The sequence below is a fragment of the Polyodon spathula genome, chromosome 16, assembly GCF_017654505.1.
Source record: "Polyodon spathula isolate WHYD16114869_AA chromosome 16, ASM1765450v1, whole genome shotgun sequence".
Classification (NCBI taxonomy): Eukaryota; Metazoa; Chordata; class Actinopteri; order Acipenseriformes; family Polyodontidae; genus Polyodon; species Polyodon spathula.
Window position 1 is genome coordinate 15391614 of NC_054549.1, and position 17034 is coordinate 15408647.

General features: G+C 37.8%; 1 protein-coding gene across 1 annotated transcript in view; it reads left to right on the forward strand.

Annotated features, from left to right (window-relative positions):
- The window catches only part of LOC121328433 (immunoglobulin superfamily member 21-like), a 131860-nt gene that overhangs the window by 49646 nt on the left and 65180 nt on the right, over nt 1-17034 (forward strand). Inside the window, exon 2 of the mRNA XM_041273083.1 lies at nt 13368-13480. Within this exon, the coding sequence (XP_041129017.1) occupies nt 13368-13480 (113 nt within the window). The remainder of the gene's footprint in view (nt 1-13367; nt 13481-17034) is intronic.

Consider the following 17034-nt stretch of genomic DNA (forward strand, 5'->3'; position numbering starts at 1 on the left):
GGGACAATCTTTAGTGTCTTGTTTGTTGCAGTGCAGCTGACATTCATTTAACTTTTCCAGCTTAAGTTTCTGAAATATACTTCCCCGATTTTAGGAGAATTTTGGGAATATTACATTAGACAAGCATAGGGACCAGGAGAGTTGAAATGTCATTGCATGTGATATATGAAGAAAATATGTATTTGTCACACAGAAATTGTCTCACTTGATCAGCTTTGCAGTATATACGACCTAGAGTGGTTAGATAGAGTTGTGTGTTTTTTTTTGTTTTGTTTTGTTTTTTTTTATATGAAAATGCCCCAGAAAATCTATTAAATATCTATGAGCTCTCAGAAACTATTGGTGAGGATGACAGCTGCACAGAATCGTGTCAAACAATACTCCCGATGTTACTCTCAATATGAGATATTTGAAATATCTCAAATTGAGAGTAACATCGGGAGTATTGCAACATTTTAGGCAGCTGTCATTTTATTTTTCAATCTGATTTGAAGCCAGTGCCCACAATGTTCTTTATCAGAGTAAACTGTACTTTAGGCTTTTTGTCAAGATTTTAAGCTATTTGCTTTGGCAAACTCCATTGTGATGAATTATTCTGATTGAGTTTGATCATGGGAGGTTTATAAACGCAAGCTGGTAGATTTGGAGATCTTAAACTAGTTCATACAGAACTTGCATCACTTGATAATAAGATATGCAGCAATATTAAAAAGAAACTCAGTAATACAATCAGAGCAAGTCTTAGAGGGGACATTGTTTTTTTCCAGTGCATGGACGATCTGCAGACTGGTCTGGTCACATGGTTTGAATGCAATGAGGAACCAGTTCAGACTCGGCACTTGGGATTCTTTGTTCAAGCTCAAAGTCAGGTAAAGGCAGATGTAGAGAAAATATATAATAATAATAATAATAATAATAATAATAATAATAATAATAATAATAATATAATAATAATAATAATAAACACAGTGGCTGCATGGACCAATGTGCCAGTGTTCCTGGTGTTTCTGGAATGACAGCAAAGTGCACAAGGACAAAATAAAGATTTAAACACAAATAACAAAACACAAAACTTACAAAAATAAAGATTTCCAGGCTGGGCAATACCTTCACTGGATTTAGAAAACTCACCAAACCAAAACCACCAACACCAACACCAACACCAACACCAACACCAACACCAACACCAACACCAACACCAACACCAACACCAACACCAACACCAACACTGCTTCAAACTCAACCTGCTTCCTCAGCTCCCTCCTCCCAAATGAGAAGTAGAGGCCTCCTTTTATGTCAGGTGGCTGGGCGCTGATTGATAGTTAATTAAGTTAATCATCTAATCAACCCCAGCCACCTGAACATAATAAACCCAGGCAGATAGAGGAAATTAACCCCATCCCTGCCAATTTCTAAACGGCAGAGCTTTGCTCTGCCACACTCACTTTTTCAATGACGATGAAATGTCCCTCTCACATTGCAGCAGTACTAAAGTTTTATTTTCTTTATTTCTACAGAAACTACCCCCCCCCCCCAGAACACCACTTTTGATACGAAAGTTACACCCCTGCCTTCAACACTGGACAACACAGACCTACTTTCACTCAAACGATGAAACATGGGCCTATCTATTATTAAGGCCATTCTGTAATTTGTTTTTGACCTGTCACATTATTATTATTTGACTTCCCTTACCAGCAACAATAATGCATGAATAACTTGGCACAGCTGAAGTTCCCTATAGAGTTACTGGTAAACTATATGCATTGCTATATGAAGGCAAGCAGACAGAAGCCTAGAGGAACTCGGAAAGGGCAGTAATAGAAGCATGATAGAATAGGAAGCCAGTGGGAATTAGACTTAAACAGCATATTGCTGCTCAGTATGAGTCCTCTATCCTTGTTTTCCAGCAACAGTCTACTAACCCGACCTCATTTATACCAGTCCCCAAGTTGTCAACCTCATCTGACTCGCACTCTCCATGAATTTGCCTATTCCATATTTATTTACATTTTTTCCATGGTGACACAGTTGGTTTAGCTACTACCCTTAACTCTTGAGGCCTGGATTAAAACTTATTTTATGTTGCTAGCAAAATTAGTGTGGCTGCTCAACTTCTTAGTCCTTACCCTGCTCCTTACTTATAATGAGCACTAGTCAAAACAGCTCTCCAGCACTCAGCTCTCCAGCACTGTCATTGCCCTGCAACTTAATAGTGAGTACTAGCCTACATTCTCAGCCCACAACACCATCCTCCCTGAACCTAAATGAGCATGATACCTTAAGCTTTTAAATTGTGGCTCTGTGAGATTGAACCTGCTAACAGTGATTGATCCTCTCTGTGCATTAAAGTCCCCTGGCTGTGGAGAGACGTGCACTTTGGCTAACTCATGGAGGACACGTTGGGTATTGGGCAAGCAGTGCCGTGTTTACTTTATTAAAACTGATTGAAATATCTGTTTGTCAGGCTCAGTGGCGTTTAATCTTCTTCAGTTCTCATTTTGTTGCCTGTTTGAAAGGGATTTATTTCCTCGGCTTCGTCTGAAACAATTGTAATAGGAGATTGTGAGACGTGATTTGGAGGCCTTGGCGTGTTCCAATGAGCCTGAACGCACAGTAAATGATGCACATCATTAAATTTAAAAAAAAGTTATGAATCCACAACAGAAGGAATAAAGGAAAGAAAAAGTTCCCTTACATTTATATGTTTTTATTGCAATTACTCAAATACTGTGTTTTTGTATATTTTGTATGAAATCCACAGCATGTTTAGGTCATTTGACTATGCAGGAGCAGTTCTACTTGTGTGCCACAGAGAATATAATGCAGGCTAGATCAGTGCCAAAACATTAGTAGGCACCAACACCACCTAGTGCACATCAGAGTATTAGAGCAAAGCAAAAGGAAATCTGAAGTGGAAGCTCATTAGATAGCGCTCATCCCAACTTCTATAGACAGTTTGGCTGATCTAGCTTAATTAGAAGTGAAGAGCAGCTCCTGCACTCATGAAAACACCTCTACACAGATTACAGAATAAAGTGTAGGGTAGTTGCAGTAAGAACCGATGCAAACACCATAAAAAGACGGACAAAAATAGGTTTATTTGTTATTCAGTCATTGCTATTTTTGCTCATATTCCTCTGCATGTAAGCCACACACACACACACTGACAGTGACTTAAATTGGCAGTCTGTCACTTTGTATGCCAAATAAGCATTCTCCTGTTCTTGTTGTAAATCTTCAAGCCTGGTTTTTTGTTCAGGAATAAACACTTTTTTTTCCATCATCCTTGCTTTTTATCATTCTCCTATGCTTTGTCTGCTGTAGAAATAAAATAGAATAGCACACACAGGTGACTTTAAGCTTCTGAAGTATCTTCTTCTAAACTATTATATTTGAGAATACAAATAAGTAAACCCTTTTTCTTTTGTGTTACATTTTGAGACTTCTCAAAGAGGTTTTATATTGATCTTCCAGCATTCACACACAAACAGCATATTTTCACGTTTACAGTGTTAAATTATAATGAATAACAACTCTGAGCACAATGCTGGCTGTCTTGTAAAATTGTTTCCAGAGGACAAGTTCCCTTTGTACGAGTAGCAATAACAGGGTATTGCATGCTGTCTATTGAGACAGGACTCACAGAAGACCTTGTAATGCACTGAAGCAGAATTAGAACATTGAAAGAGATATTTTTACACCACCTTCAGATGACATCCTGTCTACAGTCTTTCAAAATAAAGAATTACAAAATAATAATTGCTTCTGAAAACTACCCTGTCTGGGTTTATTCTTCTAAATGTTTTATTTAGTGTGCTCAATTATTATGGCCCCAATTTTCTCCCCAATTTAGAATGCCCAATTATTTTATCCCATCAAAGCATGAAATTCCCCACACAGCTCAGGAGAACTGAAGTGGCCAGTGGATTTGATCACGGGCTTGCAAAGGTGGAAGGCATAAAATTCTAGTGAATAAGCCTGCTATGCTAAGTGTCGCTTTTTAGAATGGGGGAGACCAGAAAACTTTACCCTGACATGTATACATTTTTTCATTGGGTGTCATTCTGAATCGTTCTGTACAGTTTAAGTTGGTAAACATTTCTATAAACCTTGATTCCACCTAATTCTTGTAGAATTTATAATGACTCCAAACAGTGGTTCTCCACTTTTTTTTCACTGTGTTATAGGATATACAAATATTTCAAATACAACGCTATAGAAAAAAACTGATTAATCTTTTCTGTAAGTCAAATGACAGAAAATTGAAGCTACAACACATGAAGTAGCAGGAAGCAGCACAGACTTTTCTTCTAGTGTCTTTGAAATACCTACATATTCTAAATGGAAGTTTATTTACAAGCAAAACTCAAAAGAAGAAGGGGGGAGGGGGCAATGATTTATTACTCGTGCTAACATGAGATAAGAACATGGATTTTAAAACCTTGGTAAGAACTCTTTGAATCTACAACTAGTTTTGCAACAATAGCAGTAGAGAGTTGGCATAAAAACCATGCAACATTAACTTCATTAATCAAGGGAGAGGCGTTTAAAGGGTTAAGTCTACCAGGCTTGTTTAGCCAGCTTGAGCATGCATTAAAGATTAGCTTTCTGCTGACGAGTGCCCAGAGAGCTGCTTAGGGCCAGGTGTGCACACAGCAGCCTGCATTTCTTTTCAACTAACAGCAACTGAATTGACGGGGTGCTCAGAGGTCTGTCTCTATCCTTCAGTCAGCCAGCACTCAACTTTCTCCGCTAGGCAGCTGTGCCTCATAGAGCCATGTCAAGTTCTGCCAGGCACTGATCAAGTGCAGTCAGTGACAGAGCCAGGCTTTTATTTAACATTCCTCTCATCAACCACTGCTAAACTGCTCGAGAAAAACAACAGACGTGATAAAGCAGAATCAAAAGATAAAAAACAAGATCTAGCCAGATAGTATTGATTTGTTCTTTATATGTTGTTTTTGATCAAGATCTGTCAAATGCAGTCGCACAAAAATATAATTTTGTTAAATATTTGCAATGCATTTTGAATGCTGCTGGCTTGCTCTGTGATCCTGACATATTACGCACAAATAAAGTTCTTATAAAGTAATTAATAATTATGACAAAAAGCCAAGCAATGCAATCAATTCCCCTCCACTGACAGATCATTCTTGACTTTAAACAGCTAAAAGATCAAAAGGATGGTTTATTATATAGCCCAAGATAATCACACTACTCTGACTTTGAACAGTACCAATACACTTTAAATTAATATAATAATAATGAATGTGTAGAACAAAAGCAACGCTTATTAAGGTAGCAGCCCTCAAAACTCACATGATGATTTCATACCGCCAGTACTTGTACAGTACATTTAAAAATAGACTGACCTGCTTAAAGAAGTGAATTAAAGCACATTTCGTCAGTGATTTCCAAATGAATGTGAATGTCAACCTGAGTACAACACAAGCGACAAAATATAAATCAACCAGTACTCACAGAGTATCATAATGTAGTATACAGATTGGAACTGAAGAACTGGCTGTTTGTACTTTCCAAATACAGATGCCGTGCATCATCATGCAGACTGGACCTATAAGCAAGGCTTTCTCAATTTGCCATCAAGATATTCTTGTCTTTTGCATTACTTTTTTTTTAGCAGATTCACACATTGCACTGCTTATTGCTGATTGGCTGTACATCAAGACCAACATTTTCTTCTGATACATTGGGCTATCACTTTCTTGATTTTCTGGTTGCATGGAATTATGTGGAACCCATTTTATCATGTAACTTATAGGAGAACTACTCAAAATACCAGTACGATTCTACTAGATTATTTTAGTGTTCCCAGACCAATTTCTCAGCATCCTCAGGCACTTCCAAACCTTCCTTAAAAAATACATAACTGCATGATTCTCCTAACTAAAACAATTAGAGCGTCTCAGGCACTTCCAAACCTTCCTTAAAAAATACATAACTGCATGATTCTCGTAACTAAAACAAAGACAGATCTTTTAGGTATTGGCTGAGGAAGCTTCACAGATGGAGGAAGGGCATATGGGTTTAAAGCAAAGGAATGGTTACACTTTTAATTTACTGGGTAAATGGGGCAGTGTTGTTTTGGGACTGTCCCTGATACTTCTACAACAGTCGGCTATAAACTGCTGGAGGGGGTCATAAGCTAATACCTATGTTAACTTCCGTGGCCTCTCCCTTGCTAAATAATGAATCTGTTAACCCAGATTTCACTATCTGTGTGAGTACAGATGCATTTTGCACAGCAGCTTATAAAGTTTTAATAAGAAAGAGTTTGAGACACCTTTGGTAGGAAGTAGCAGCAGATACCTGCTGTTTGCATAAAAATGAAACTCACTCAAAGGTTTCAAACAGAATCATTTTCATATTAGACTCATTAGTGTTCAACTTGTATAGTGAAAAGTTTACTATACATAGTTATATATATATATATATATATATATATATATATACACACACACACACACACACACACACCACACACACACATATATATATATATATATATATATATATATATATATATATATATATATATATATATATGATATATATATATATATATATACGGATAGGTTTACATTGTACATGTACATTTTTACAAATATTTTCTATTTGGTAAATGCACTCTTTAACCCAGAATCTGGAAATGTAGGGATCCCAAGTCACTTACTTCCCGTATGAAACAAACATATATTTTTAAAATATATGGTAGATAAGTATGATCCTTGCACTTTTCATATATAGAAATGGGCCCCTTTTTTATATATTTAAAATATATGGGACATATTTAAAATCTATTTTAGTCTGTAATCCATATATTTATTTTATATGGATTACAGACTAATTAAAATATATGTTGCACCATACTGTATATTTTCAACATATAAAATAACTATAGGGATTACAGAATAAAATATATTTTAAATATATCCCATATATTTAAAATATATAAAATTTTCTACCATATATGAAAATCTAAGTTTTTTCCATAAGGGTTGATAAAGGCAGCATGGTGTGTAAGGTGATTCATACAGTCCGCAGTGCTGTTTGTATTCTAGCTCTTCCAAGCAGTTGATCTTGGTTGGAGATCCTATAGGGCAAAATCTACAGGGACTATGTCATATCATTCCTCTACACGCTTGTCCTCAGGGGCTGGTAACCAACCTATATCTGCTGCAGAGCTCCTGCGTTTAAAGAGGCAATTGTCTTGATGGTAGGATTAGACCCTCAGTTCTCTTGAGCTGTTGTGTGGGTATTACTGCAGTAAGGGAATTGGGCGAGAGAAATGGGTGAAATCTGGGGATATAGACTGTGATAGCTGTATTTTATACTGTATGTCACACTTTTTTGATGTGTAGTGCACACTGTCACGGTGGCTTACTTCTTTAGCTGTGGCAGAGGAAATGCATGGTACTAACAATCTTGTCATTATTAATATGGGTAAGTATTGGACATGCTATACCAGAATGTAAAAAATAGCACTGAAAGTACAAAACACAACAGTTATTTATTTCCTCCTTTTAAGCTGCTTACTCCCTGATACCAGATACTGCAGGGGGACAAGATGTAAAATTGCATGTAAAAAAAAAAACAAAGACACTGTGGCATTTCTCCCGAATTGCTGAGTGCATTTTTATGTCAGCTTTCAAATTGGCTCATATGCCCAATCTTACTGTGCTGTAAATGTCATCTCCCTCCAGCAGATCTGTTCACATGTACGGATGAATGTAACATGTATGGGGATTTACTGATATACACATTTACTGTAAATCCCATACATGGAAAAGTAAAAGAGCACATAGTAAGCGGGACACTATTAAACAATTGGTCTTTGGTAATTAGCAGTGATGACAGTAGATTTGTAAACGAATATTGCATGTAGAAAATAATCAAAACTGAGACTGTGAAAATGTGTGACACCTTTTTGACAACATTGTTATGTCAATATATGATACTAAAGCAATACCATTCTACCACTAGCAACCTCGTATCATTTCCCAGTCCGAGAGCTACCATTGTCCCTTGAGAATTGAGGTCTGTTCTCCATCACCTTCCTATCCCCCCCACACAGTATCCCCTTATTTCTCACTTTGAGACACACATCTTGCATAGCCTTTACTTCCTTGTCTCCGGCTCATTGCTTCCGTGAGGGTCGGCACTGTGTCACATACCAAGCTTCTCACGCAGTAGGGCTTCAGAAGTGTTTAAGGGATTACCACAGGTACTGTTGGGTATCCTATTGTAACCCCTATCCCCGGGTTGGGGTCCTATTGCTAGAGGCGGGTGGGGGTGAAAGCACAGATGCATCTTCGTTTACCTGGGTGACATGTTATTAATGTTAAGTGTTAAGGTTCCCTCATAGCACACGTAGGGTTTGTTAATGTGCTGTGCTAAAGTTGGGACTACAATACTTGATTATAATGTAGAACATTTTGGACAATGATTAATTTGACTGAAGTTATTAAAACTATATTTCGAATCAATAAAAGAAAAAGAAAACAACAGCATTGGCTAATTTAAAATTATATAATTTACAACTCCAATTAAGAACCCATCTGTGAATGGAGTGTAAATACAATCATATGTTGATAATGGCAAACGTCAGGCCAGAGTTGTGTGTGCATATATATATATATATATATATATATTATATGGGGGGGGGGGGGGGGGGGGGGGTTGTACAATGACTGTCACGGGTCTGCAGGTTTTAATATGAATTTGCGAGTCTAACCTAACTTCGGTGGTCTGATTTCTTGCATGGTTTGAGCAGCAACTGGTCTGTTCACCTGAATTGCATCAGATGACATGTCTTACAACAACAAGCCATACCAAGTAACATTAACAAATACTTACAAGATAATGAGAGTTCACGCTTGACCACATTAACTGCAGGGTTCAAAAATGTACTGCCTTGGATACTATAAGGTATAACTAACCCAATTCCTGTTACAGTATTGCTGTTCAGTTAGTACATCACCAGTCTCTGTAAGGCTTAACTAACACCACTGCAGGACCACAGGGGCACAGTCTCCACAAGGGATAGCTAATCCTGTTACTTTTACAGTACCTGCATTGAAGTATATACCATCGCACTGCCTGCGGCCCAGTTTTACTATGGGGAAAATTAATCCTGTTACTTTTACACTACTGCCATTGAAGTACTATATATACCAAATTCACTCTTAAAGAGAACATCCTAGTAGTTTATACAGCCATTGTAGAACCACAGTATTGTTTCCAGTGGCACAGCATTTGTTTAGGCATCGCAGTTTATGGATTGAATAGGCTTGGTGAATAAAAGTATGGGCAAGTGGACAAGTAATGCTTGAAACCAGGCACTGCAATGTTATTGGGAGAGTTTGCATTGTATCATCAAGCAGTTTGTATTGCCAGTGATAAAATATAACATTATCATTTACCATTCAGCTCCCACTTCTAACAAGCAAATGGGAGGCAACAATATTGGTAAGACAGGGAAAAGATGTGGTTTGTACTGCGATCCGTACTTTCTGTTTTCATAGTTTTCTTTAAGTTTGTGCATAAGGCACAGTACCTCTTTAAGTTTAAATGGTCACTCTCCGCAGTTTACACAAAATATTCTTTGAGATTAAGCTGCCTATGTTAAATCAGAAATATCCCTATACAGTTTTATAGACTTTAAAGAACCTCTGTGTCTTCAAAAGAGCTCTTAGAAACATGTCTAATGTAAAAGTACATCTGCTACACCTTTAACCTGTCTGTCTGCAACTAGTGTTTGAGAGAAACACATCGGTAATAAATCCCCATAAAACAAACGTAGTATTTTTTACATCGACTGTGGGAAGAGCATTACATGGGGACTGCGATTGGGCAGGTTCCTGAGAGCTCTGGTGAGACCACACTGAGGCTTTCACCTTCTGAGTTTTAAAAGTCACCCGGGTGTAAGGACTGAAACAAAAAATGATATATAAAGCGAATCGGAACAACAAAGCCAAACATTAGAGAAGTGTAATATTTCCTACCCATTCCCCGTTGCTCTTTTAGTTTAGTGTCTTGTTGTTTCAAGGGTTTAAAAAAAAGAATCAATAAATAAATAATCCATAAACTGCTGTCAGAAATAATGGTACACGTTTTCTGCTGCGCCCATTAGCTCCCATTTTAACCCCTCTTATGATGGAATCAGGCATGCCTGCAGCATCCAAGTGCCCTAAAAGCAACCTAATGAAAGTTAATTAGAGCCTGTAACAGGGAGAGATCTATGCTGACTCTGCTGGCGTGTTCACGGGCTGCAGGAAGAGGGATGCAGTCATCCAACAACCTCCTGTGAGTCATGGCAGTGACACGGGGAGGTGGGAAAGTGGGTGTGTGGACTTTCCCCCTCTCTGAATGGCTGAGAGGCGAGTCTTGGGAGATTGTTGGTCCTATAAAGTAACGCTCTGCTGTTTCCTCAGGTCTGCCCTTATAGACGTGCTGAGAGTGTGGAAACGCTGGTCGCGGACCGAGAACCAGCTGGGAGAGAAAAAGACACGAAAGTGTCACAGCGAGACAGTGAGGGCGGGGAACCCTTGGGCAGACCCCTTAAAAGTATAACAGAGCAGGCTAGGTAGCCGGCAGCGTAGGATGGAGATCCGGGTCGCACGGGCAACGGCGACCGGGATATTGCTGCAGAGTGCTTTTATTATTGTGTTATTTTTCCCTTGTTATTTTTGCCTTCTGTTTTCATTATTATTTCTTTGAGCACCTGCAAGGGCGCCAGTATTGTATACCTTCCCTGGTAGTAGTGTATTCCACATCACAAAGCAGACATATGCTTTGATGACACTGAAACAGCCAGAAAAGAGAAGATTCATGGGTCATGGAGACTGAACTTCTCACCCCACTTCGTCAAAAAGAAGAATTTAAAGAAACATCAATAGCCAAGTAAGAGATCGTGGTTGTGTTAATAAAAGATTTCTTCAAACAGGTTGCTTTGGGAAAACATGAGAAGGATGCACTGATTTGTATGAGACAATAAACTCATTTACTGTAATATATTCAGAACTTGGTGTTATAATGAGCTATTGAGTGAAAAGAAGCAAGATGGTCTTTGGGGACATTTCACAGATTGGGTTTCCCTAAGTGGCTATTTCGAATGAGGGGAATTGGAAGTATTGTTAGTGTTAAAGTGTGTGACAGATGACTGGCATGACTGAACAAACATGAAATCCGGCTAAGAGCCGTGCTGTCTATTTACAGCAGTAAAAAGAATCGTTGTGCTTAAATTAACAAAGCTAATCCAAAATAAACCGTTTCAATGAAAATGATAGGGGTGGTTTTGAATTGCTTAATTAACTCCATCTAAATCCACATCCTGGCTAAAATAAAGTTTAAATAAAAAGTTTCAATATGATTACTTTCAATAATTCAATAAGAATTTTGAAAGTAATCATATCCCCCAGACAAACAAAAACACATTAATTTCAACCAGTTATTTACAAACGTTCCTACTTAGACAAACCCTATGTAGACTATGAATCAAAGACACATGGAAATCTGGATACATAATTATGGATTTATCTCAAAGTTTGTTTGAATTCATATCGGTAGACATGACAGAAATATAAACTTGACATTAACGTGCGTTAGGAATATTGTTTATTTTTCTTCATCAATTAAGTTATGCAAAGCTTTTTCTTAGATAAACACATTCTTCAGCACTGCTCAGCCTTAGGGACACAGGAGCTAAAACGTTGGAAACTAGGGCTTTGAAATGAGGGAATTTAAATGACATTCTGGAAAAGAAAAATAAAACAATTGCATAACAATTTGAAACTGCTCCGGGCAATTGAGTAGCAAGAATGTTTTTGTGGGACTAAGGGTGTCCTTATTAAGATCAAAAAACAATACGCTACCTGTGTGTTCTATATCAACATTTAATTTAACACTGAGATGATTCCTGTGGCTGTGAGTGATGCTGTTTAACACTCATGTAGCTACAGGTTTTTATTATGTCATAAAAATGTACTGACCAGATCTTCATTTTTTTTCATTGTGACATACTGCAACACAAATGCATTTTATTGCTTCACATACTGTGTCTCATTTATAATAAACTCTACTAACATAACATTGATCTTCCAATCCTCATTATTTAAATGAGGATATTTTAACAAAGGAGTTTCGCTTTACATTATACCGTGTATAAAGAGTGGTCTTCTCTGCATCATGCAGAGTGAAGGTCCCTCGGTCCATGTTGAGAGTGATTGAGGTGGCGACTTGTAACTTTTCACACTGGACTATCATTTATTTTCTCTTTCAATCTTATTGTAAACACTTTTAAAAAACATCAAGAGATATAGCCTCGTCTTTTGTGTCAATTCCGAATGAAGTTGATACATGTAAGTCAGTGGAATTATTTGCAGACGTTATTTGATGTATCTGCTCACCCAGCCATGACAACGGCTTGGTGTTATGTGTGCTGAGCAACTATAACTGCTGCACTCACTGGCAGCTCCCGTCACTGCCTCCAGAGGATCCAGAGGAGCGAGCGACTCGACCTGATCCCTCTTGTAATTGCACACTCACTGACGGATTTGTCTTTCTCATTAGGACAGGCTGTGTTAGCTTGCTCGCTTCTGCCCAGAGTTCTCATTCAACACTAATGTCTGTGCTAAATCAACCCCAGCCAGGCATCCAACCGACAGCCTCCTGCTCTTTCAGAGAGCTGTCATCTTGCTAGTTCAGGGTGTAGCAACATTTCAATCATTTAAAGAGAGCTTGCTGGCATGTGTGATGATACTCAATGTCTTTACTTTATACAATGGCAAACAGCCATAGACCAATGCATTTCATAAAAAGCTGTAGATAGTTTTGTTACTAATACAACACCAATTCAACCATCAAACTCACATTTATATTTGTAAATCCTCATCCCTCGAGGTATATTCTAAATATTGAGGCCAATAATGAAGAAATATTTGTCCTAATATTTGCATTCAAGTAAATTAGCTTGTAATATGTGCTACATGCCGAGGAATGTTGCTGTTCACTTCCTGAAATAGCCTAGTTGCTACCAGACCATTGTAATCTACTGAACAGGAAGTCGTTATACATCAGATTGTATTTTATTTATTTATGTATTTATTTTTGGTCTAAAAGTTGCACTTGATAAATCTTAATATAATGTTGTTGTTGTTTTTTTGTTTTTTTAAAAACACCACAATAAACAAGAAAGGAAGCAAAATATGTATAAGGTTTAACAAGCTCAGAATAAGAAGATTTGAAAGCCTTGGTTATCACACCATTTCATTTTCAATGCTCTTTGAGGTGAATGTGTTATCATTCCAGGGGTTAAGACTTGTGTTTCTTTGTCTGGTCCCCAGGTTACCTAACTGTCACCATAGAACCTCTTCCTCCTGTTGTAGTGGGAGACACCGTAACGCTGAAATGCAACTTCAAGACCGATGGGAGGCTGCGAGAGATCGTGTGGTATCGGGTGAGTACCTGCTTGGGGGGGGTTACTGAGGGGTTACTGGATGGAATTCGTTACCTTTTCATTTGCAAACAGGAACCGTGATGGCTGGTCTGTGACTGTTTTTTCAGTGACCTGCTTCAGCAAACAAGCATAACTTAAAACTATATAAAACACATTTTATAAATAGTCTTTATGACAATATAATTTGTTACAATTATATGTATTGTGATTTGACTGTTGTTTCTGAAGATTGAAAAACTGCTTCAGATTTCTGATATCCTGAATATTAAATTGTATCACTCCACTGAAGTGTTTTGTCTTAGATGATATCAATAATTGAATGTTAGGGGGATGTAAAATGCTTGAACAATCATCTTAGAACAATAGAGCAACGTGAAGATGCCATTTGTATTGTAGCACGGCAGAAGATGTAGCATTCGGTTTAACTTGGCAGTAAACAGTCATTAGCTTGCATAGGACATGTCGTTTGATTTTTCCCCAAGTAAGCAGGCTCGTGGGTAAGAGTGAGTATGGTATGGGGTTGTTTGTGTCCAGGGACTTGTAAAATGCATGGAATTTCTTCAGGGTAACTGTGATGCCCCTTCTTGGTCATTCAGAACAATCTCAGTCTCAGGAGCCAGGACAGTGTATAGATCACAATCCTTTCACCAGTGCCAGATCCAAAACTTTGAAAAACCTACAATTACAATGACCCGATCATAAGTTAATTCTGAAGTAAAACATCAGCTGACACTTATGTCAACTTTCCATGGTAACTAAACAGTATTGTACATGTACTTTTTAGTAGGGCATACATACTGTATATAATGCTATAGGTTAATACCATGTGTATATGGGGGTCTCTTCTTGTATAAGAGATGTCATCTCATGCAGTTTAGGTGAGAGGACTGTAAAGTAAAGCTGAGCACTTGTGGCTGCTCAAACTGTACAAGAGACACCTCTTATAATGAGAAAGCCCCTGACACAACGTAATTATAAATCTCAAAGATAACAATTGTACTCACAAACTTCCAAAAAATAACAGAAAAGTATTGTTGATTTTTTAGAATGGTGCCGTATCTTCTGTGCACATGATGACATCTACACACAGATAAGATGTAATGGAATTTTAACAGTGAAATATGTAAAACAATTCACATTTTTGGGTAACCAAAACGATTATAATTGCAGCTAAACCAGTAATACCTGGAAAACAAACAAACCCGCCCACCAAAGTTACCTGAGTATTGGTCTGTATTTAACTGCAAGAGATAATTAAGCATTGACAAAACATTTCCCAACACTGTTAACCTGTAAAATAATTTTAAAAAAGTATTCTGGAACTATACACTTTCACTGCTATGTGTGTGGGTTTACTTTTAAATGAACATATTTCTCTCGTAGAAAATCTGTTTCTGCTATGTAGATAAGACCCATCCTCTCAGAGGTGACTTTAAGCGACAGCTCATAAAAAAATAATTCTGTTTTTGCCCAGACTTGGCTGCATGTATCTTTTGGGGATTTTACGGTCTTAAAATGTAAGAATCCTGTCACATAGGCGGTTATCCACAAAATACATTGTGCAGATATTATTACTGAAGTAAATTCTATCCTAGATCATTGGCTTTAAATAAACATGGCCTTCTATCATCTGTACAACAGGTCTGACATATGTCTATCTTCCCTGCTCCCACGACCATCGTGTAGTTACATTTACTTCACTTTTTCAATTCTCTGAAGGTACAGAGGAGCCACATCTACCTCATAATAATAATAAAAAAACGCTATTAATAATCAAAAGAGCTTTAACTTCAAAATGCCAGCTTGAAGTATTATATTAAAATCACTGGGGGTTTAGCAGAAGCACCAACATAGCAACTAATAAAACTGGAAGAGAAAAGTTACTGCAGCCGTTCATTTGACATATAACACCATCGTTTGGAGGAAGTCACATCTTCACATCATTGTCATTCAACTCATGACTCCAAATTACAAAACACAACCCGAAACACAAGAAGAGCTTCAGACGACATCAAGATGGCTGCCGCAAGCAAAGCTCTGGACAGGGTTCACAAATCTCAAGACCTTCTGAAACAAAATGACGGGCTGCCCAGAAAGCTGCCAGACTAACCGCATGAGTGCAAATAAAACCATTGTGTTTCTGTGCTTAAAATTAGATTATGTATCTTTAAGTCACCCCAATGTCATCAAAATGGGCGCTCCCACCATGCGAGTCGTGAGTTACATAGCTATTCTTTTTGTATACAGATTTACCCTGGAACCTTTTCCCCCATCATGTTATATGTGCCTTCATGCAACAAATAGAGCAATCACCTCCCTCGGATTTGGTCCACTGACCTCGTACTAGTTAGAAGACTTCATTTAACTTTACTAATGATGTTCAAATGTCATGTAGAAAAGATGTTACTGATATCTTACTGAGAATTGACATTAGTCCTACCCATCTAAATGGCAGCACACAGAGAGCAAACAAAGCTAATTGAAAATTGATATTCTATGACTATTTATATTGCCGAGCAATCATACCTAGTGCATCACAAAGATAACAAAATACAAAAAGTGTCTATGTGTAATAATTAGACACAGCATATTACTCCATTAACTTTCTTACTGAATACAGAGCTCCCAACATAACAGCATGAAAAGCCTATTCAAAACAAGCTGTACTTCACAATAGTGTTGTTGGGACTTCACAACAGCTTGATATATACATATTTTAAATTGAACCACAGTTAATTCCAGCTTACTAGCATGGGTGAGGCTCAAGCGACAACCATTATAGAAAGCTATCATCTCTCTCTCAATGTAAAGTCATGGTGGGAATCATCTCTACATGGAGATGTTTATGTTTATTTTTTGCATTTGATTCATGGTGATTGAGGCCACACCTTGGTGGCTCTTGTAAGAGCTCATGAAAGGGGAGGGGTAATGGTACAGTCCAACATGGTACCAGCTTCCCCTCACTGCTCTGCAAGCAAGCACACCTCAATCCTGTCCTGAGCACACCCTGCTACTCAGCCCTGGGCCTCTCCTTAACATAGCATGCCAATTCTGTCTAATTGCTGATGGTTCCCTGTAGGAAGAATTGAGAACACCACATTCGTTTCACTTATACCCAAGCTTCCAGAGATGAAAGGCATTAAATAATAATGATGTCGACCGGTTTTTCATATTCTACTTAATATTTGTCTTGATCTCCTCTGAGAAAATAAATATAAGTGAAATGTATACACAGATAAAGGCATTAGCCATAATATATATTTACTTATGCAGTTTCTTATTCGAGAATGACCCAGAGAAAGTTGGCTGGTCATTTTGGTAGTGGTAGAAGTATACTGGTTATATTTTTATAACAGGCATTTCTACATTTCATAAAATGTGAAAGGTGTGGGGGAGAGTGGGTAGATAGGAGCTCTCTGTTTCCATATTACTCCCTCAGTGAAACCTCAAACCAGAGTTTGACAGTGAGCAGAAAAAAAAAAACTGGTTTAGGGTGTTTCAAAGATTGGATCTGACTTTGACCAAAATCAAACGTGTTTGAAAACAAATAGCTT